A 24259-nucleotide genomic window follows, 5' to 3' on the forward strand; every position below is an offset into this window, starting at 1 on the left:
GGCTTTACTTTTGACAAGCCATTGCTTTTGGTTTTTGAGTTCCTAGAAATGATTGTGTGCACAAACCTTAGTATGTCAAACACAAACTACTAGTATTACTTGTGTGCATTCATGTGATCTTTTGGTAGCTGACCATGTTAGATGATGTGCTATGCAAGACAATATTATATGTTTATTTGTATTGACCTCAGCTCTGTGCGATGTATGCGATGGACCATAAACTTGAATCTAAGTTGCATGTTTTCTTATTGTATTTTTTTAATATTTATATTGTCCTGTTGAACGATCTGACGCTATAAATACATAATTGCTGGATGATCTGTCGGTATGTGCTTGGTAATGGATCATTTGTCGCTGAAACTTGGCAACAGACTATCTGTCACTATAGATTTTCAGAGCGTCAGATGATCTGTCGCTCAAGGTACTATGTGACGTTAAAGATTTTTACCGGTAGGACTTACACCGGCAGCAGAAGTCTGTCGCTATAGGATTTTAGTGTCAGATCGTTTGCCCCCGTAACCGCTTTTGCCGTCAGATCATCCATTGCTAGTCTTGGTGTTGTGGTGTAGTGTTATTTAGCAATTGTGTTAGGGCTAAAAATATCTTTTTTATCGGATTCATCATGTATACCAATTATGAAAATTGATGTGGTTAGAAATGCTGGCACCAAGCATCAAAACATTTTTTTTAATATCCGAGAGAGCTGCAACATCCTTAGGAAACCCTCTAAAGAAGCCGTGGACTCCATTATGTGTTGGTGGCAAAAGTAAGTTAGATGTAGTCCATTAGGTGTTTGTCACAAGTATTTTTATACATAAAAGTACCATTTTCATACCTAGAGGTGCAATGTATTCATGGTTGTGATGTTTGAAATATAAAGGACCCAAAAGGATTGTGTCAGCGAACATGATGTGATGTGATGAAAACTATGCAGTCAAGTATTATGTCAGTTAGAGAATGCCTAACAATAAATAATCCGACCAAAATATTTTCACTCCTGTTGGTAATATAAGAAAAGGAATTATTTCTCCTCCATGGTACTGCAGATTGCATGATCTTGGGTTGATTACATATAGTGTGTTCCCCATTCCATGAGCATTGAGCTACATACACTTCAAGCATCCAGCAAAGTGTAGACTATAGCAATGATCTAGAGGGCTGGAAAAGACTGCTAAGTATGTCTGGGATTATGAGGCAAGCTGGAAATAGAGAACACCAGACCCTCTAGTTCGAAATCTTTGATGGAACATTGAGGAAAGAAGAACACCAGTGGCTTCTAGATGTCATCAACACCGCGTGTGGTGGTGGGATTGGGAACCTGCCGGCGGACAACACCACTACCTACCTCCAGTTCAAGGACACGCTGAGAGAAGAACATAAGCTTTCGATTGGCATCCAAACATCATGGTCACCATGAGGTGCAGCGACCCGTGTTCTCTCATCTACATATCCTCTGACAAGGAAAACAAAAATGCTTCCTCCTACCACTCCTTCCATGCAGCATACCTTTTACGGATAATAGATTTGAGAAGAAAGGTGCCTGTATGGTGTGTTCCGATGGGAGGCCAAATCAGGAAAGTGCACAATACATGACGAAGATGTTTGGGATAATCCTGCTTGTGGGTCGTTGGTGTTCATCTGGGTCAGTCAGGAGGAGTTTATGCAGGGAGAACGTTGTAAGAACGTTGTGCATTGCTTGACCATGGAGTCAATAATGTGTGCTGAATGTAATCTGCTGTTTTTGTGGCAATGAGCTGTGTTGGGTCCACTATTAGTTGTTGGGGTAAGTAGTATCTCCAATTATAACAATTTCTGAAACAATCAAAATATCAGAGAAAATAAAGGAGTGTGTCATCCGAACAAAAACACATATATACTTTGTTCTCGTTCTTCTTCTTCTTCTTCTTCTTCTTCTTCTTCTTCTTCTTCTTCTTCTTCTTCTTCGAGTTGTTAGTGACATGTGTTTGCAAGAGCTAGCTCCATGCAAGTATACTTTTTTGAACATATATTTCAATCCAATGGGTGGAGGCAACCAGTCCAATTTATCTTTTTATTTGCTTGTTGCCACTACATCTGATAATTTATCTTTGCCCAGGGCCTGTCTTTGCCGAGGGCTCTTGTGACTAGCCCTCGGCAAAAAGTGTCTTTGCCGAGTACCCGAGATTTGACCCTCCTCAAAGAATGAGTTTCCAGTAGTGATAGTATGCCCATGTCCACAAATGCTACGTCTTCCTCTTGTCAAGCTCAAAACAAAAAAGTAGTTCTGCAGTGCTTTCAATAGATTCTATTACGTGCTCATGCAATTGTTATCTAATATATTAATCAATGCAAATTGCCACCCTTATGACTAGCGCAGTTGTTGATTGGCCCCTTTGTATTGATACAGAAGGTGCCCTGCTGTATCCCCGTTATTGATGTGGAAGTGATAACTAGCTAGCAATGACGGTACTGATAGTCCAATAATATGAAATATTCACGGTACTGATGACATGGCTATTTATCATTTTATATGAGTAAATGCATAGCAATGGAAAATCACCTAGTAATTCCCAGCAACAGTGACCAAAAAAGGATAGATGGTGATAGAAAATTACCTATAAGCAATTCCCGATAGAGGTGGTAGAAAATGACCTCTGATTCATACATGTACTATACGTAGTGGTCTGTATTTGCAAACAACACTAGCAGAGTATACACTGACAGAAAAAGGATAGATCGATGATAGTAGAGTTGGAAAGCACACACCAGATACCTAGTGTTGTCGGGGCCAACCGAGGAGCATGCCACCACCTGAACATGTCATCAGAATCCTCTTGCATGCAAGGAGCGTGGTGATGAATCAAATGTGGTTATATTGGCGCAGAAAGGCAAGTAATTTAAGGCTTGCACCAGTAAGGGCATGCAACTGCTTGTTGGCACATTGTGAGGTCAGCTTTGGTCGACATACAAGGGGCCAAGATGTGTGTGTGTCCACTTTTGTGTACATCTTAAGCATTTTTTCCATTCTATCTGTGGCAAGGGGCCAAGATGTGTTGTCCATTCTATCTGTGTCCACGCACAAGTCAGCATTTGCGTTGAACATATAGTTGACTGGTGGTCCCAGTATGAATGAACAGATATGTGAAAATAAGAAGATCTCAATCACCACCATGGTTTTCGAAACTTTTACAAGGACTCATGCTCTAGTAGCTACCAATGTCCAATTTCATGATCACAGTAATTGATTTTTTTTTATGAAACAGGAGGGTTTCCCCCTACTGAAATTTTTTTGAAACAACAAGGCAACCAAAGTACAGCAAGAACAACTTATGAAACAAAGACAGTAAGAAAGAAAATGAGAAAAATTACACAAAGCTGTCTAGCTATAATTGTTATGGGACTATGTATGTACCATTTGATTTGCAAAAGACCTACAACAAAATCCTGAACACTATAGAGGTTTCGTATTATTTTTGGGGAAATTAGACTGCACTTGCCCCAACAAACTCTGGCTACCAAAAGTTTACATGCCCAAGAATTTATAGTTAAATGCACCAGCGGCTCTCGAACTTGTAAGCATATGTCATATTCATCCATAATAATTTTTTAAAATATATTTCTAGGTCCCTAAACTTTGTGGTAAACTGCAGGATATTTTTTTGATGATGTGGCGTGTTAGCATGGCATATATTTTTTTATTTTACTCCTCAAACATTTTTTTCTCATAAAAAACAGAACCTAGCAGCTGAGCACGAAGACATCGGAGCAGGCTTTCAAGCAGCTGATTGAGCAGCATGACGGCAAGGCCGCACACCTACCATGTTGCACACCGGCCATGACATGACGGGCTTGGAGAACCCCTTGCACGCGCAGCGCTGGCGGAGGGCCCAGCACGCATGGCCCGCGGAGGGCCCCTTGCCAACACGGCCAGTGGCCCCTGCACGCGCGCACGACCAGCGGAGAGCCCATTGAACGTGCTGCTGGTGCAGAGCCCCTTGCACGCGTGGCCTGCCGGTGACCCCTGCATGCTTGCACGGCAGCAGCACCTGCACTCGAGGCCGGCGACGAGGACTTGTGTCTCATCTCCTACCTTGGTCCAGGCGGTTGGATCGAATGACCACAAGAGTAGAGAGTAGGAGAAAGATTATTGGGTGGTAACGCTACAACTTCCTGAATAACGGGGGTTGTATAGATCGACATCACAACATGGAATTCCTATAGTGAGTACGCAAACAATCTGAACCTGAAGGGACTATGCGTAAACATCAGGTATGCAATCTATACCCCAAGAATAACCGCACAGTGATTATAGGGCAGACAAAATTCAAACATATGCTATAGGGTGCCAGACGGGCAGTTGACAGTGGCCTGCCACTCGAAGACGTCGCTATCGTCTACAAACCCCCAGAGGAGCCATCCTTGGGGTTTTTGTTCCGACCAAATAGTTGGATCTAACTCACGGCCTCACACCAGCCTGCTGAGGTCGAGGTTGTGGTATGTGGATAGATCGATGAGCTGCAGCACATGGGAGTCCGGAAATGGGAGTGCAGTCTGTGCAGATAGTGTGGGACTGGAGGAGATCGGGGCTAGCGAAGGAGATTGTGTGGGATTGGGAGAGGAAATCGCGCGCTGCTTGACGGAGGAGATTGGGACCAGGAGAGGAAATTGGGATTGCTAGGAACGAGCGAGTGGGTAAATTTTTTCGGTGAGAGTACACAGAAACAGAAACCACTATACACTGTACAGGCGGTTCCCAACCCCTTTTCACAGGCGGATTCACTACTGGAAACTCGTTCTTTGCCGAGGGCCAAATCTCAGGCACTCGGCAAAGACCTTCTTTGCCGAGGGCCGCCAGCGGAGGCCCTCGGCAAAGACGCCCTCGGCAATTTTAGTGTGCTGAGTAACGACAGCCGAGCCCCGTCAGCCATTGCCGAGGGCCACCGTCAGGCCCTCGGCAAAGGTTTTTAATTTTTTTTTTACAAAATTCTTTGCCGAGGGCTTTTCCTGCTCGGCAAAGACCCCCTTTGCCGAGGGCTAAGCATGGCCCTCGGCAAAGAATTTTTTTTGGATTTTTGAGTCAATTTTTTTTGGGCACAAATCACATTATTTTAAACACAATTTTAAAAATTGGCACAAATTTCACTTTTTTATATATATTTCTTGAATTTATTTCAATTCGTCGTAATTTTCCCGCTGTTATAAATTTGAACTGCAGGTGCATGATATAATTAACTGTAGTCTTTCAAAAAATGTTATTCATGTTATTTGATGTGTGTGGAGTCCCTACGCACAAACTCGAATCAAATTCCGCGCATCTTTTACGCGTGACATGATTAGCCACTTCTCAGAAAATTGATTTAAAATTATATTAAATCTATACGAGGTCTAAAAATCACGAAACTTGACGAGTCTTCATATTGACACATGTGTAGGCTATGGTAAAAAATTCAATCGTTTTCGAGTAAGTTGCGACGTCAGATGTCCAAAACCAAGACATCTCCGCATGTTATTCACTTGTGATCACATGTGGAGATGTCTGGGTTTTGGACATCTGACGTCGCAACTTATTCGAAAATGATTGAATTTTTTATCATAGCCTACACATGTGTAAATATGAAGCCTCGTCAAGTTTCATAATTTTCAGACTTCGTATGAATTTTATATAATTTTAAAACACTTTATCGACATGTGGCTCGTCGTTTTACGCGAAGTAGATGCGTGAAATTTGATGAAAGTTTGTGGATAAGAAGTCAACATATACCAAATTCCATAAATAACATTTTTTGAAACACTACATTGCATTATTTCATACACCTGCAGTTCAAATTTGAAATATTCAGAAAAAATCAAAGAAACAAATTAAATTAAAAAAATATAAAAAAAGTCAAAATTGAACTAAATTTTAAATTTAGTTTCTTAAGAATGTATTATAGCACCACAAAAATGTTAGGTTTAAAAAACAAAAAATAAAAATAATCTTTGCCGAGAGTCCAATCTAGCCCTCGGCAAAGGGAGTCTTTGCCGAGTGCCAGATCTGGAACCCTCGGCAAAGACTATTTATATAAAAAATATTTTTTGGATTCAAATACTGGATAAAAAAAACTTTGCCGAGGGCCCTCAATCTGAGCCCTCGGCAAAGGCCCAAAACCTAAAATCCCTGCCCAATATCCCGCCCGCGCCCCCAAGTCCCCAATTTCGCCCAAGCTGCCTCTGGCGCCGCCGCCGCCGCTCCCCAAGCTGCCCCGCTGCTGGCCCGCCGTGCCGCGCCCCTCGGCCATCTCCACGTCGCCTCGCGGCCCCGCGCCGGCGGCCCTCCCCAGCGCGGCCCCCTCCCAGCGCCGCACCCACCTCCCAGCGCCGATTGCAAACCCTAGTTGTGAGTTGTCAACTCCCTTCACCACCTCTCGGACGGCGCCGCCCCCAGCCATTCCTCTCCCGGTTCCAAATCTCACGCACGGTGACTCCTCTCTCTCAGACAACATGAGCTTGCAGGGGCGAGCCCCTTCGGCGGCGTGCAGGTAGGGCGTGGCTCCTCCGGCTAGGCATGCGGGTCAAGGCTCTGGTAGGGCGTGGACCCTCCGGCTGCAGCACGGGTCAGGGGCTCCGGCAGTGCGTGCGGCTTAGGGGCAAGCTCCTCCGGCGGCGCATGGGCATGGCGCAGCCCCTCCGGCAGTGCGTGCGGGTCAGGGGCTCCGGCAGCGCGCAGGCCTTCGAGTGGCTTAGGGACGAGCCCTTCGAGCGGCGCGTGGCAGGGTGCAGCCCCTCCGGCAGTGGTGGTGCCGGCCATTAGCTAGTACCGCAACCCTTTACTGTACGGTAAGATCTGGAACTCCCATTTCTAGCAGTTTGCCGTGGCCTAAAAACCAAAGGGATTGGGAGATCTACTTTTGTATTGATTGGGATTGGATAAAAGGGAAAATAAAATTACAATGAGAAATGACACTGATTTGGTATGGGAATATGTGCTCTCTTTGTTGCTATGTGCTGCTGGCCTGGTACAACATGTAGGTTAGGCTTTTTGTAAAATTGTCGTTCATGCTTTTGTAGTTTAGACATGCACACTAATGTTGTTAATACTATATTTGGAGGCGTAGAGGTGCTTCTGACCTTCCCATTATATATTATATGGCACCTAGGAGCATCATCTTTCACATCAACTGCAGAGTGTATAATTCTGCTTGAATTTTTTTTTTGTGTATTTAAATGATCTTTTCTATGAATCTTGTTAATGTAAAAGTTATAGATAACTTACATATCTATGTTGTCCTAAAATTTCGTGATTTTAGCCCACCAGACTTGGGAGTTATGAATTTTTTGAAGTTTCCTGTCAGAATTTTAGCCCGTTTGCTGTACAGCCCTGAACATTTTTGTTTTTTCGAACTTGTTAACTTCAAGTCCCATGTTTCTTGCAAAAGATAATGTCTAACTAGAGAACTAGTGTTTGACATGAAGGGTAGCCAATATATCTGACAACTAAAAGTATTATTAGTCTGGAAATTTTTGCTCTTTGTATATGAGGTAGATAACTATATGACATTGAAGTCAATAAACTCTGTAGCTTAAATGGCCAACTGTTACTGTAAATTGAATGACACCAATTAGTTTGTTTTTCACCTAATTTACTTGTGTATAGTGTAGTGAACTTTAAGTAGCTCTGCAGCTTCTGATGACAACCTGCATAGTAACATAGTTCACAATTTCTTTCATTGGTGTATATATACAGACCTAGCAATTTAAGTTAACTCTGCATCATTATCAGTATCTTACCTAGATGGTTGTAGAGGGCGATTGTTGACTGAACCAAATCCTGGGATCTACACATAAGCAGCAGTACATTTAGGTGATAGATTCCGAGTAAGAGATCAGGAAATAACATAGTAAGTGGCACTTTAGTATTCATGCTCATATAGCTTACAGAACATCCGGTGTGTAATTTCTGATGATAGAAGAAGTGAGTAATCCCCAGCAAAAGGGACTTTTTTACCTTTTGTTGCATATCTGGTGAATTGAATGCTGATTTGAATTACTTATGCTATCTATTTTTTGTTTCTTGTAGGTCCATGACATTGTTGCAGCTGCTTGTATCTATCTCTATCTCAGGTAAGTAACACAACATTGGTGGCGAGTAGCAGTAGAGCCAACTCATTTTAGTTTCAGCTTTGAATTATTTGTTAGATTCATAGGAGAAGGCCAACAGTTTTAGATTTACAGCAGAACCTGTCTTTGCATATTAACTGCTCTGTTCATTGACATAAGTTTGTGACTTGCCTACTCACATGCACCTTCGTTACATATCAACCATCATTTCATAATCATTTAATTATTACTAGCTGCTTATTTTGAACTGATGTTGCTTGTCTCAGTTTTGCATTGATTTTTTTCTTTGTCGAGTGTGCTCTTTTTCATATGCAGTCTGTATGCACATATGAGTATTTAATTCACTGGAATTTTATAAATCCGACAGATGCTTGAATCTGAACTTTAATAAACCCCAAGATGGATTATCTGTTATAGCTACTGGAAGTAGGTGTGATATTGACCTATATGAGTTACTGTGAACTTTTGGTCAAATTTGTGAAGATGCATGTATATTGATGTTGAATTCTAGCTATGTATGTACTGAATGAACTTTCAAAGTGTGATATTTGTAGTAATTGTTGACAGATCAATTTTCAAGCTCCATTTGTAATAATTGATGACCGATCAGTTTTTTTTAAACCATTGGGTCTTTGCCGAGGGCCCTCACTACAGCCCTCGGCAAAGAATGAGTCTTTGCCGAGGGCCCTCACTGTAGCCCTCGGCAAAGAATGAGTCTTTGCCGAGGGCCCCCATCATAGCCTTCGGCAAAGATTTTAATTCTGCACATTTTCTTTGCCGAGGGCCATAGGTGGTGGCCCTCGGCAAAGACTCCATCCCGAGAAACGGCGCCGTTATGATTACTTTTCTTTGCCGAGGGCCATGTTGGCCCTCGGCAAAGGCTTTGCCGAGTGCCCGACAAAAGGCTCTCGGCAAAGGTCATCTTTGTCGTCTAAAAATTCCACGAGAGCCCTTTGCCGAGGGCTTTTGGGCCTTTGCCGGGGGCTTCTAGCCCTCGCCAAAGAGGCAGTTTCCAGTAGTGATTGGAGAACCGCATGCGCTGGGTGCCTGTGGAAATCAAAAGTTTCCACAGGCGGGTAACTTAGAACCGTCTGTAGAAATAGATTTCTACAGGCGGTTTATTTATGCCACCCGCCTGTAGAAATGAACTTTCTACAGGCGGTTCAGCTATGCAACCCGTCTGTAGAAATGAACTTTCTACAGGCGGTTCTCATTATTTTAACCGCCCGTGTTAAAAATTTTAAATCTCCCGCCCAATTCCAAATTTTTCCACTAGACCCTTTTTTCATTTTATATTTTAATATGTACATACAACATACATATATATATATATATATATATACACGTAATATTCAAACTACTGAAGCCTAGAGATCATGTCAACCATTGCAACATGCAATTCATTTATATATATAATGTTACTTTATACATAAGGTTATATTAATTACAAACATGATCACACATCAAGTTTTACATGCATTAGAGGTTTCACCTCTGAAACCTCTGCGCTCTAATAACCGGATCGAGTTAGCTTTAGCCTACTAATCTCCCTTAGCGCTCCGTATTCAGGCTTTGCTAGGGCGCTGGTCCGATCGTGATATTTCCCTTCGCTGGAAATGACTTCTCGCAACATGAATTTGCAGAGGTCCTCAACTATGTTGTATAAAGTGGCTTCACTCATGCTCTTCGCCTTTTCAAAGTCTTTTTGCTGCATAGGAAGTTAGAAAACATCATATATTTAATGTTCATAATACATAATTAACAACCTTAATTACTTAGAGCATTAATTACCTTATAAGTGTTAGTCATATATCTTCCGCCCTCTCTCATGAACTCACATACGTAGAATCCAGAGTGGACCGATCCTTGTGGTTAGAGATATCGATACAGATATGTAGAGTATAAAAATACATATCTTAGTATATGCATTCAAGCGGTGGTGCCTAGCCATATAACCCAACTGCAATGCAATGCGATTGACAAGGCATCGGAATCGCATGATTGATGAATCATATTCCCTGTAATTAATTAGGGGCATATTAGTGGTGGTGTTCACCACTTGTAACGGTTAATGCAAGTCCTATTTTTACTTTAAGCAATATATATACTACATTACAAGGCATTTTAATATTTCTACATGCATAGTTTTTTATATTTCTACATCCAAAGTTTTTTCTTATATACAAGTATACACTATGTCAACATACATTTTAAAAACAACTTATCTAGAGAAGCCAAAACGGTAAACAGTATATGCCCTACATAATTTCCCATTTTTCATTAAATAGAAAACACTAAATAAATACATATTTATATATTTTAAAAAAACTAAGATTTCTTTAAGTAACTCTAATTATAGATAAGTGAATAAAATGTGATTTTATACTTCTTACAGTTTATTCGTACATTTCTTTTTTCGCATTCATGCTCTACATTATGCATATAGTGACAAAAGGCATGGACGTTTTCGCTGGTCTAGATTTGGCAACAATTAGGATCCTAGGTTGTGATCCCACGACAAGGAAATGAGCATGCCATGCCACGCCTACTAGACTGACCGAACATATCATGCCAGGCTCGCTGCCGTGCGCTTAGCTTTTGATCTCACTATATAATTTATAAATGCTTGTCTAGATACATAGGCAAATATATATAATTTTTTGGATAAAGGGAGTATATCACTTCAATTCACCAAAAACTCAAATGCAACGCATGAGTGTAGCAAGCAAATTAAATGCTATAATTCATAAATCAATTTAATATGATATTTTCTTTAATGAAATTAGTAGAATGATCAGGATTTGAAATATTCAAGAAAATATAATAAATATTGGGAAAACATAATGCTTTATGTGTGTTTGTATTCGTAGGGTGACACATCATGAAAACATGGTGAGATTTTTTTAGAAAAAATGTCAAATCATTATTAATATAGTGATTTCTTGGTTCGGTAAACTAAATATAGACCATGACAACAAATATTATCTTCACAATACCAAGTATCGCACCTTTGGCAGCTCTCTCATTGAGCCATGTTAGTTTATTGTGGTAGCTAATAAAGTTAGCCAAAACCATGGCCACCAATTTGATGACCCAAATTTATCCTGGCTAATGTATCACTACCGGAGATTCGTTCTTTACCTAGTGTCGCACACTTTGCCTAGTGCAATCTATCGGACACTCGGCAAAGCAGTTGTTTGCCGAGTGTCACCCTCGGCAAATCGGAGCACACGGTAAATCGATAGTTTGCCTAGTGCCAAACACTAGGCAAACACCGACACTCGGCAAACCAGCCCTTTACCTAGTGTCCGGCACTAGGCAAAGTCATACACTCGGCAAAGGCACGCAACGGTGGCTAACGTGCCGTTAAGCTTTGCCGAGTGTTCCGTCTAACACTCGGCAAAACGACCAGTTTGCCTAGTGTTGTACGCGGACACTAGGCAAAGTTTCGATTTTGCCTAGTGTTTCTAGGTGACACTCGGCAAAGTTACAGATTTGCCTTGTGTTTTCTAACGACACTCGGCAAACTTTTTATTTTTTATTTTCTTTTGGCCTCCAAACTTTTTCTACTAATGTTATACAGTAATCTTGACTCCATGTGAAATGTTGGTATCTTTCTCAATCTATTTGCTATATTTAGTTAATTTACCTCATTTAATTAAAATTTTGGAGATAACTCAAATATGAACTACAAGTGGTTCGAATAATTTAAAAAAATGAATGAAAAATGATTTTCATATTATTTAAAATCGAATAAAGTTAAAATCTAGGAAGTTACATCAAATTTTAAACATCTTGCTTATGAAGCATGAGCACGGACTTGTGGCCGAGTTTATTTTCAATTATATAAAACCCAATCAACATTTGAAAATCATGATATTTGTTAAAATATCATGATATCATATGTGGAGTCTGTGATAAAAGTTTGAGAATGTTTCGTGAAAGTTGTCACATACAATGTTTAGAAATCAGTACGTCTCCGTAGAAGTTTCATATAGTTGAGTGGGAACTAACAAGATCGGATGTCAATTTTATTGACGAATTGGAGTTTCCTTCAAAACTTTTTTATATAGTGAATAGTCGACAAAGATTATTTCTTCTGAAACTTTGATATTTTTTTTGGATTCGTTTGCTAATTTTAATTTGTTAACTGCAATTATAGAATTTTATAATTCTGATAAATAGAATTAAAGCTAAATGTAACCGTATGAAATAATGGCCAAATATTCGTATAAGCTTTGAATATACATTTAACAAGTTATTTTAAAAGTTAATTAGTCACAACAAATTAGATAAACATAAATTTTAAAACAAATAAAGAAAATAAACACATAAAATAACAAATCGCATTTGCCGAGTGCCAGATCAGGAGCACAATACATGTTCTTTCTCTTCCTCTCTTTATCTCTCTTGGTCCTTGATTTCAGACATCTGGACTATAAGAAACTTGAAAAAAAAATGAAAATCTAGGTGTTGTAGTTTCCAATAACACTACTACACGTTTTATTTTGAGCAACGTTTCACATAAGTACTCCGAGGTAGGTGCCATTTTTGCCCGCCACGGTTGCTCTGGACATTATAAGTTATCCGCAACGGTTAATAGCTATTAACCGTGGCAGTTGCTCAACGGTTAATAGCTATTAACCGTGGCAGTTGCTTATAATAACTGCCACGGTAAATGAAGTCCAGCCCGCTAGTCCACACCATCCCACTACCATCTTTGATACATAAATGAAATCATCAAGAACCCTAACTCCCTCACTCTCTCCCAGTCGCAGGCGCACCCTAGCATGACGCCTCCCTCAGCCCGAGTCATCTTCTCACCCTGTCGCTCACTACCTCCACTATCTCGATCTCTTCCCTCCCTCCCAGATCCGGCCGATGGCGCCTCTCCCTTCCTGCAGACCATGGCGCACGACAGCGGCACCCCTTCCTCCCTTCCCCTCTCTCTCAGGCCGATTGGCAGCTATGCTCGTGCTCCTGGCGGGAGCGAGGCAGGCACACAGCACCCTAGCGAGAGTGAGGCGGGCCTCCTTGCGGGCGTGTGGGGGTGGCGACCACGCTCTCCCTGGCCGCGGCATCGTGGATCCGGCGCGGAAGAGGTATGTCCCATCTTCACTCTCCTCTCTCAAATCCAGGAGGATCTGTCCCTCACCCTCTCTCTCGCAGATCTGGAGACACATGCATCGGGGTGGCCAAATCAGGTGTCATGGGCATCAACTCGGCGGTGGGGGTGGCCAAATCTGCCAGCGCTCCTCCCCTTCCCTCCTTTGCTCACATATCTGGTGCCCGAGGGCCCGATCTGATGGCAAGTGTCCTGATTCCGGTGGTTTAGCAAGGATGCTGGCACCGGCGAGCAGCGGCAGCCCGTGGATGGGCTCGTTGGGCCTGTCCACGGGTTTTTTCTTTTTTTTTCTTTTTTATTTTATTTATCGTGGCAGACATTTGAACCGTCTCGGTAAATCATTGATTTAATGTGACCTTTCATTTAAGGCGGTTGCAAAAACTGCCTTGGTTAATGCCTTTTGGCCATGATGGTTAGGTTTTTTAGTAGTGTAACACTCTTTTTTGTTAGTACAAAATTAGATCAAACTTGAGCTGAAATCAGATGCTAGAAGCTCGTAAAACTCTCGGTTTTGTACAGACACACTGCTGATTGCGGGCGAAAAAATAGCTTCTACATTTCTATAAGAGGATGTCATCACTAAATTTCTTTCATGCTGTGCAAATTACACAATTTTACTTGACAAACTTGTGTTTGATTTCATTCACAGACTTGAAGAGAAAACAATCTCAAACTCATGACGTATTGACGTGTGGAACGTATAAATAAACAAACAAACATAGTACACGTGGTAATTAGCTAAACTTGACTAGTAGTGTGGGTTGACGACGAAGCACTTCTCCCTTATCTCTCCCTCGTCGCCGGTGAGCACCTGGACCTTGCCCATCTTCACCATGGCCTTGGCGAACTTGACCTGCCATGCCTTCTCGACTGCGGCGTTGAAGTGGACCATTCCGGCCGTCCAGGGGTTGTCGAGCAGCGTGTTGTCGGAGACGAACAGGCCCTTGTGCGCCAGCACGTTCTTGTAGTACTGGTTGTCGAAGGTCGCCGGCGTGACCGGGTCGAGCGGCACCACCGTGGGGTCCATCTGGCCGTTGCTGGACGGCCATGGGCAGCGCATCTTGAGGTGCTCAGCGTAGGTGGGGTCAAGCGACGGGTCAGTCCGCCCGAGCTGGCCGCTGAAGTTGTAAAGGCGCTGCGTGAAGGAGGAGCAGTGAGAGCGGCCAATGGTGTGCGCGCCGGAGAGCGTGACCATGTCGTCGGCGTTGAGGCCCTTGCGCTTGAAGCTCTTGATGAGCTCGGCTACGTCGTCAAATGGGGCGGGGACATTGTTGTCGAGCACCTCGTCCTCTTTGGACACGCGGCCGTCACGGCGGCCCGAGGGGACCTTGTAGTCGAGGCCGCCGGCGAGGTAGGCGCCGTCGCGGGCGGCGAACGCGATGATGTCGGCGCAGGAGACGGTGCGCGGGCAGTGCGCCTCGAGGACGGCCTTGGCGTCGTCGACGACGTCGAAGCCGCGCATGCTGGGGTTGTTGGCGACGGAGTCCTTCTCGGCCTTGTTGCGCGGCGTGGAGTTGATGAGGATGGAGGCGTCGCAGCCCCGGACGAAGCAGTCGTGGAAGTGCATCCGGATGAGTCCGGCGCCGACGCCGGCGTCACGGGCGATACCGCGGCGGACGGCGTTGCGCACGATGGACTCGGCCTTTGGGCATGAGTGCTTGTAGAAACCGACCTCCAGTTCCGCCGGTGAGGCCTGTGCGCGTGCCGCCGATGAGGAGACGACGACGAGCGCCGCCAAGGCAAAGGCAATTGCTAACCACGTCAACCTCATGGCGATGGTGAACAATGAGCTATATATTGGTCGATCAGATGCCACTCTCACTCTGAGCTTGCTAGCGGCTTTAGCTTTGGACCTCGATTGAGAATTCGAGATGGTGAGTAAGAGATGAAGAGCGGGGTAGCTGCTTGACCTCTATTTATACAGTACTGAGGGGAATCATGGCGTGTGCATGGATGGAACCGTGTTTGTGAACCAAGTCAATGAACAAGCAAGACCCGATCGCTGGGTCGCCAAATGTAATTGTAACCTACTCCTTTTCTCCCAAATTATAAGTCATCCTAAAATTTTGGAAAGTCAAAACATGTCAAGTTTGACTAAAATTTTAGAAATAATTACAAAAACTTATGACATCAAATATATATACTATGAAAATGTACTTAATAAAGAATTTAATGGTACTTAGTTAGTATCATAAATATTATTATTTTATGATATAATTTTGATAAAACTTGAGATGGTTTGACTCTCTAAGATTCTTGAAAATTTAAGATGGAGGGAGTACCTAACTGCTACAAGAACCATGTTAGTGGACTTTCAGATTCTGTCTTACCAGGTGATGATGTCTATATTGTGGCCCAACAAGCCACACAAGTTTATTATCTCTCATATGCATGTCAAACCAAAGAGCATCTTAAGGGTTGGGATATTGTGCACAAGATATCGCCACATGGTAAAGTACCTGTCCCAATTGATGAAGATTATAACTTAGACCCAAACACATATGATGGAGAGTTCTTTCAAGAAGAGGGGCTCCAAGGGAGGTTTGAGATAGACTTAACCGAAGCGATCGGGATGGAAGTAGACAATGAAAGGGTTCTTGATGAGGACGCTGGAGATGAGGTGCAGAATTTGAAGGACTTACAAATGCTGGAGCAATTACATTTAGGCAATCACAATAGTGACATAATTGTTACTTCGGATAGTGTTGATTATGATATGGTTGATAGTGATGATGAGACTTATGATCCAACTAATCCGAATCATGAAGATTATTTCTAATACATGTAATACTATTTTTAGTTTGTAATTGTGTTATTTTTAATACATGTAATACTATGTTATTTTGTAATTATGCTCCTCTTGCTGATTAATTCTTGTTTAATCTTTTAATTGCAGGTGATTGAAGAAATATGGTGGGCGGTAATATGAGGAGGGTGAACTCTCTTTACCAAAGAGCACGCCCTGCAGCGCCTGCTGCAGATGAGGAGCCATCACAGGGGAGGAGGAGGAGGAGGAGGAGCAGTAGCAGCCGCAGGAGGGACCCGTCACCTCTTGTCCTGGCACGTGCGGGGCGTGAGCAGGTGATGCCCGAGGATGAGGAGCGGCAGGAGGACGAGGAGCGGCATGAGGACGAGGAGCGGCACGAGGACGAGGAGCGGCATGAGGACGAGGAGCGGCACGAGGACGAGGAGCGGCATGAGGACGAGGAGTGCCGCGGGGACGAGGAGGAGGAGGAGGAGGAGGAGGAGGAGGAGGAGGAGGAGGGGGCAGCAGGAGGGGGTTCTACTACCTCTAGCGGCTCGGGTATCTACTTGCGAGGTCAAGCGAGCCTCCCTGAGCGACCGATACCTCCTCACAGGCGGCCGTTGATTCGACCTGATGGGGAAAAGTAAGTAACTTAAGATGTTATCACTACTTCATACGATATGTTGAAAAATCACAATACAAACTAATATTTTTTCTTAAACACTTGGGCAGGAGTTGGACGATTGTACAGTCTGCAGGTTGTCACACACGCCATGTCAATGGCATTCTAGGGCTTTTGTGCAAGGTGCACTTCCCTGGCTTTGTTCACTACGCTGGAGTGAGGACGCCGGCCTACACGTTCGACCACTACGTCGCTGCTGATGATCGTAGAGATCGGGATGGTAGGCAATTCGACAACAAGGCGGAGCGGGTGAAGGCCGAGCTATGGGTAAGTCCTCGCACTATGTTCCTCAATACATTGCATTTATTGGACATTTATCAAATAATGAATGGACACATTGCGTCTATATGCAGGATTTCTTCAGATGCCATGAGGGGATGGAGGAGAGGGCGGCTTTGGTGGCTACCAAAGTCTGCAAAAAACTCGTGAAGGACATGCATTACGAGGCACGCATCCAGGCTGTCATAACATACCATGGAGTATTCCTTAGGACGAAGGTAACCAAAACTCAGGCAAGAACGATGACGCTGACCCGACAACAATACCTGGAGGTAAATATAGAATATTAATACTAATTTCTTTTGAGATTAAGTAGGATTAATTTGATCTTTGTTATATGTCATATACTTGATGACGTGCAGGCAATTCCGTCTTGGTGCGCCTCGTACCCCGCATGCTGGGCATATATGGTGGATAAGTGGTGCGCCCCCGAGTGGGAGGAGACGCACAATGCTTGCCGGGAGCGGCGTCTGATGATGCCAGGTGTACCACACCATCAAGGCAGTCGCAGCCTCAGTGGATACGCACAGACATGCGTATGTGATTTCATTTGTTTATTCCAAAACTCAATTCTGCATGATTCCTAATAATCTTGCTATTTGTATTGCAGTCGTCACCACATGGTGGCCAGCCTTGCTCTCAGTTCAAGGCATGAGCTATGGCTCACAAGGGGAAGGCGACGTCCGACGTCGACTACAACCCGGAGGACCCTCCCTCGGCGTACAACAATGCGACCGTCCAGAGCCGCCTCAGTGAGTACACGTCGATGGCAAAGGTGGTCCATGGGCCAGACTATGATCCAAGCACCCAGGACTTTGATGGAGAAGTAGTCATGAGGGTGGGAGGAGGAAAGAAGCATGGGCGGTACTGGCTCGGCGATGGCATAATCGATACAGCCACTACTCCCTCCCTCTCTCAGATCCGGGCAAGAAGCACGAGCTCAAGCCCCGCCATACGACCTCGGCCGGACACTGCACAGCACCGGATGGAGGCACTCTAGGTTATTCCTGTTTTATTCATTTTTCATTGATTTTTAGATACCTTAGCTCTGCAATATTATAAAAATTGGGTTCAAATATTGTAGGTCCAGCTGGAAGAAGAGAAGAGGCGACGGGAGGAGTTGGAGGCGAGGATCGCAGCCGAGCGGGAGGAGTTGGAGGCGAGGATCGCAGCCGAGCGGGAGGCCGAGCAGCGGAGGTTCGCAGACATTCTACAGTACATGCAAAGTCTTGGCGCCGCCCAGGGAATGCCTCCACCACCTGGGCTATTCGCTCTACCTCCACCTCCCGGTGCAACTACTCCTGTGAGTATGAATGTTTTAGGTTATATGTTCATGTTTACAGTCAAACCACAACAATACTTCGAACCTAGTGTTTCAGGTTATCTTTTTTTACAGAGAAAAACCCTGTTTTTATAAAGCCACAAAGTATAAATAACAGACAAACTGAAAAAAGTTTTAAGTTTCCAAACTAGCACAACTGCACAAGCTACTAATCTGCATACTCCCTTCTTACCTGCATGCACAGCATGTGCTACTTCCTGATCATGCACAACCATATGGGCTGGTCTAAGACATATCAATTTTTTTTAAACTGCTATATGTTGCTTTGTAAAGAAGTAATTAGCTCATAATTATATTTTGCATTCCTTTTTTCCAAGCAGGGCCTTATCTTGTCTCACATATGTAATCTCTTCTCCTTTCTGCAGAATCAATCGGCGGCATCGAATGAAGTGGCTCATGCTACAAATCCTTCACCAAATCAGTCTCGTTGTCCGTGATGATATTTGTAGTTGTTAATGGTACTTTTATTTGCACTTCTTATGGTGAATGATGGAGCACTGGGATTACTTGTGAACCTATTGTGATATACTGTGACTTATGTGATGTTTGTGAACCTATTGTGATATACTGTGACTTATGTGATGTTTGTGATATGTATGTGATGTTTGTGATATATATATCATGTCAGTGATGTCTGCTATGTATATTTTTTGTTTGTCTGGACGGAACGGATAAAACCATTAAAAAAATATTTCATGTCACTTTGCCGAGTGTTTTGGCTATAACACTCGGCAAAGGACTGGACTGGACGCCTGGAGAATGTGGTTTGCCGAGTGTCAATGCTAGGACACTAGGCAAACCTGATGGCTTTGCCGAGTGTCAAACCGTGATCTTCCGTTAGGTTGGCGTGACGGCTACTTTTGTTTGCCGAGTGTCAAACAGACACTCGGCAAACCCTTTGCCGAGTGCCCGATAAAGGACACTCGGCAAAGCCTGCTTTGCCGTTACTTTTTTTGCCGTCTCCGCTTTGCCGAGTGTGGCACTCGGCAAACAGTTTGCCGAGTGTTTTTGGCCGTTTGCCGAGTGTCCTGGACACTAGGCAAAGCGTGCGATTCCAGTATTGTATATAAGCACCTTTTGGATGACAACCAGACACACCATTTCGAATTGAAAGCCCACCGGAAGTTTTAAAACCCCTCCACGTATACCTAGTCCGAGCAAATATTGGTAGACAATTTTGCTGCCCCTACTGCCCACATTTGGAGCGCACTATTTTTTGCACAAAATTAAGGAAAAGTCGTCCATCTTTCCTCTCTTAACTTTTACGAAAGTCCACTTTTCTTCCGTGAACTTTAAATCTGGGCAAACCAATCTCTGAACTTTTGAAACTGTGCACTCCCTAGCCTAGTTATAAGTAGTTTTGAAGGCGGTTTTGTCTTTTTTATTTATTTTGGCTGAATCTTTAAAAATCATAGTAACTCACAGCTTTAAATCCAGGCAAACCAATCTCTGAACTTTTGAAACTGTGCACTCCCTAGCCTAGTTATAAGTAGTTTTGAAGGCGGTTTTGTATTTTTTATTTATTTTGGCTGAATCTTTAAAAATCATAGTAACTCACAGAAAAATCTTAAAATAAAAAATCTAATTTTGTTGGACTTCACATGAGTAGATCTACACAATGAATATATAATGTAATATGCTTTAGTATAAAGTTATTGCTATAGTTTTTGATCTATTATTTTTTGTAATTAATTAGAAAAATTCAAAACTGCAGTTTCTATAGTCTAATTATGGTAAAACTTCTATAATTGCCTAACTATTGTATGCTTGAACTGTAGTAAAAATTTTATACTCATTGGATCTTGTATAACTTTGTTATAGAATTGTTTAGTGTTTATGCTTGTGAAATATAAATAAATCTATAACAAAGTAATACATTATCCAATGAGTATGAATTTTTTACTATAGTTCAAGCATACAATAATTAGGTCATCATAAAAAATGTACCTAATACTATACTTATAAATTATTCTAATTAATTACAAAAAAGAATAGATCAAAATATACAGCAAAAACTTTATACTAAAGCATATCATGTTATATAATCACTGTCGGGAAAATGCTCTCCGCACGCCCCAGCGATACGGTGGATCGAGAACCTTCTCACTCGGTGCCGTGAGAGGTTTGAGCGCTGGCGAGCAGTGAACTCAACAGTAGGTGAATACAGTGAATGCGTTCTCTCTGTCCATTAATGACGGCATCGCGCCCTTTATATAGGGCTCAGAAACCGACCCAATGACGTTTACAAAAATGCCCCGTGACGGTGGGGGAATATCCCAGCATATTCTCCTATTGCGGTCTACTGACTCTAAGCCACTTGTGTAATTTCACCTCACGATCTCCACGCGTGTCTCCTGTCTAGGGCTTCAGCAGATCGGAGACGCAGATCCTCCGCCTGATCGCGGATCCTTCGACACTTCATGCGTCGGAGGTTCTTCGGCTCGGGCGCGTCGGAGGTTCCTCGGTTTAGACGCCGTGGAGGTTCTCCGGGCCGCTTGGTCGCCGATCCTTCGACGCTTCTCCGTCGGAGGTCCCTTATCCCGGATGCGTCGGAGGTTCTTTGCCTCCGGCGCGTCCTTAGCCATCCTCAGACTTGGGAGGGTCGGAGGTTCCTCCTTCCTCTGCTTGTTGGCCTCCGACGATGTCAGTCCCTGCACACACTTAGCAAGACAAGTCGAGTCATCAACGCCAGTCTCTTTCTAGGGTCCTCCACGCGCATTCCCACGGAGGTTTCCTTGGCGAAGGATATCCTCCGACCCTTCGGGAGTCGGAGGTCCCTCGGGCAAAGGGTATCCTCAGACGCTACCAGGGGGAAGGATGCGGCCATTCCCCAACAGTTCCCCCCTTTTTGGGCTAATGGCACTCTTGCGGTCCATGTGCTCAAAAACATGTCGCGCTGCGGAGGCTGCGAGCATGGTTGTTGCCTTCCCCCCTGGTGCGCAGGATGTGGTTGTTAGCTGTGCTGTAAAATTGTTTATTGTACTTAGACAAAATTTTGTTTCTCAGCACCTTCCGCTCACTGTTGTTCTGATATCCTTCGTGTGTTGGATTGCGGAGGATGTTATAGCCGTTGGAGTTAGCCGTTGGTAATGGGGAATTGCAACGGTCAGGCCGATTCCTACGCTTATAGCCGTTGGTCGTGGGGAATCGCAATGGTCATGTTGCCGCAGGCCCCCCCCCTATAAAAGGGGGTGGGGGAGGAGCTCTTGGCTATCACCCCTGCTGCCTGCTGTTTGCATACATTCCTTCGCCACATCTCACTCTCTGAGCTGCTCGCGTGCGCTTTTGCTGATTTTAGTTCATAAGTGTGGTCGGAGGATCTAAGGTGGCTCATCTTCCTCCGCCGCGTCCTTCGAGGTCAGATTTTTCTGGTCCTTTACGTAATTTACTTAGTGTGAGGTCCGGAGGTTGGCTGCGGAGATTTGAGGAGTGGATGCTTGAGGTGGCAGCAGCTCAAGATCTGGAGGAGACGTTGTCTGACGTTGAAGCTTCAGTTGGGGATCTGATCAGTGCGAAGGAATTTGAGGAGATGGCTGCGATCACTTTTGAGTTTGGTGAGTCTACTGTAAGGACGGGGGACATTGCTGATATGGTTTTGGCTAGGTTTTTCAAGGAGGGTCGTGCGAAGGCTCCTCCTGCGGGTCAGACGGTACCTGTGCCTGAGGAGGGATATGCGGTTGTATTCAGGGACTTTTTTACCTACGGACTTCGGATGCCTCCGTACCATTTTCTTCGCGAGGTGATGGAGAGTTTCAACGTTGAGCTGCAGCATTTCAGCCCCAATGGGATACTGACCCTTAGCAAATTTTCGTGGGCGTGTGAATCCTACGGAGCCATGCCCCACATTGACACTTTCTGCTCGTATTTCGAACTTCAGCGCCAGCCTAAGAAGGTGAAGGATGCCGAAGGTGTTGAGTGCATTGCGCAGTTTGGAAGCTGCGCGTTCATGCCGCGCCGCACAATGCCTGGGCCAAGGTGCGAGATCTCCTACTGCCAAAAGGGCAAGTGGGAGAAGGATTGGATGAGAGCCTGGTTCTACGTGAAGACCCCCGCTGCGTCGAGGACTTTGGATGACGGTAGCGTTGATAAGGTTTACCCTTACGCATCGTTGATGAAGGAGTTGAAGCCTATTTCGAAGGTTGATCCTTCGAAGCCGGTGTCGGAGGAACATCTTGAGGCGCGATTGGCTTGCGACAAGGCCTTTGCGCAGGCTTGCCGATACTCCGGAGGTCGGGACCTGGTCGAGGAGATGGTTGCAGCCGACTACTGGCCCCTTGGCCGTAGGACTGACGAGTTCACCATTGAAATGGTGCAAGTACCAGTCTTTGGTCCTCCGGAGGGGTTGCCGTTTCCTCGATTTGGCGCGGGTTTGCCTGAGGATGAGACGCAGGAATCTTTCCTTGACCGCATGGAGGTTTCTGCTCGAAGGATCGTTGGAAAGATCTCAGAGAAGGAATACCTCCAGCGGAAGTCCGCACTTGGGACTATGCCGCGTTTCAATCGCGTTTTTGAAGAGTTGGGGATCGAGTATGAGGATTATGTCGTTCCTCCGGAGGATCTTCTTGGTTTGGAGAAGAAGAAGGATTCCTCCAAGGCTGTTGCTGCGGCGGAGGCTAAGAAGAGGAAGGGTGGTGGTGCTGTCAAGCAGCTGGCGAAGAAGCGAAGGGCGGAGGTTGTGCTGGAGACTCCTGTGGAGTCTTCCTCCGCCCGCTCTTCTGCTGCCGAGTCAAACTCGGTGGCTTCTGCTCCTGCGGAGGCCGATCCTGCTGGTGGAGCTCCTGGGGTTGAAGCCTCGCGTGCGGTCTCTTCTGTGCGAGCGCCTTTCGCGTCCCTTCTTGGGGAGGAGTCTTCCGACGCGGAGGCCCCTGAGGCGAGTCCTGCGCGGGAGGCAAATCCTGCAGTGGATGAGGGTCCTGCGCGTGGGGCTTCAGTTGGCGGAGGGTCTCCTCTAAAGGATGTGCGGGATGAATCCAGTGACGATGCAGAGTCCGTCTCTGTTCGGAGGATTAAGAGGGCGGAGGATCTCCCGCGTCCGGCTGGAGATGGTATAAACTCGTTGTACATGGGTAAAATTTTTGTTGATTCTTGTTTTTGTTTATATAATTTTTTATTGACTTGGTCTCATGTTATTTATATATCTTTCAGAGGATGTTTTTGCTGGGTTGGCTACCGCGGAGGAATTGGCCAAAGGCGCCAGCGTTGCGCAGGAAGGACTTGCTGTTCCTCCGCGGCGTGAGCCTGCGGCTTCTGCGTTAGCAAGTAGGCCTTCGCCTGCTGATGTTCTTGGTCCCGGTGAGTTTCTTCTTTTTTGTTCAACACATTGGTTTGTTTTTTTGGTTTTTTATTCTAAGGTTTGTTTTGGTTTTGTGCAGGTGCTTCTGATCCTTCGATCACAGGTTGGACTGATGCCTTGCGCGAAGTTCATTCCTTGGTCGGAGGTTCGTTTTTTTTGGCCTCCGCCAACTGGTTTTGGGTCCTTACGATTTTTTTTCCTTACTTGTTTCTGCTTTACAGATCGTTTCCGTCAGAGGCTCCGTAGCATGGACTTTGACACGCTACTCCGCGTGCAATTTGAGCACCATAGCCTTGTACGTTTACGATGTGTTATATCTTCCTTCGTAGTTTTTCGCTCGGAGGTTTGTTGTAACTTTTTATTTTTGAGCAGGGTCATCACATGGCTGCCGCCTTGGAGGAGCGTTGCTCCCGGGAGGTTATCTGCGTGACGAGGCGATTGGTGCTCTAAAGAAGGAGAACGAGACATTGGAAGCTGAGAAGGCTCGCCTGTCGGAGGAGGTTAGGGGGTTTTCCTCCGTCCGGCGAGAGATTGATTCCCTGAAGAAGGAGAGGGATGATTACAAGGCTGGGTCGGAGGTTCTAAAGAAGGAGAAAGAAGATGCTGAAGCTTCAGCGGCTGTCCTTCGCACGAGTGTCGCCGAGGCGGAGGCGGCTAGGGATTTGGCTATGCAGCGAGCCGAGAAGGCGGAGGATATTGCTGAACGCCTTCGCAAG

General features: G+C 44.7%; 1 protein-coding gene and 2 long non-coding RNA genes across 3 annotated transcripts; 2 read left to right on the forward strand and 1 right to left on the reverse strand.

Moving 5' to 3' along the window:
• On the forward strand, positions 6515-8633 carry LOC110435534. The gene is made up of 3 exons (XR_002453253.1): positions 6515-6795; positions 8036-8079; positions 8444-8633. It is a non-coding gene; the product is annotated as an uncharacterized LOC110435534 (long non-coding RNA).
• Positions 13950-14998, reverse strand: LOC8073625 (peroxidase 5). Its single transcript, XM_002450315.2, has one exon. It carries the CDS (start codon positions 14970-14972, stop codon positions 13950-13952), a length of 1023 nt encoding a protein of 340 aa, XP_002450360.1. The 5' UTR covers positions 14973-14998.
• LOC110435815 lies at positions 17673-18848 on the forward strand. Its single transcript, XR_002453661.1, has 3 exons — positions 17673-17908; positions 17993-18211; positions 18616-18848. It is a non-coding gene; the product is annotated as an uncharacterized LOC110435815 (long non-coding RNA).

This window comes from Sorghum bicolor, chromosome 5, assembly GCF_000003195.3.
Source record: "Sorghum bicolor cultivar BTx623 chromosome 5, Sorghum_bicolor_NCBIv3, whole genome shotgun sequence".
NCBI classification, from domain to species: domain Eukaryota; kingdom Viridiplantae; phylum Streptophyta; class Magnoliopsida; order Poales; family Poaceae; genus Sorghum; species Sorghum bicolor.

Excerpts from the sequence above, each read along its gene's own strand:
- LOC8073625 (XM_002450315.2), bottom strand. The coding sequence starts at position 14,972 with ATGAGGTTGACGTGGTTAGCAATTGCCTTTGCCTTGGCGGCGCTCGTC.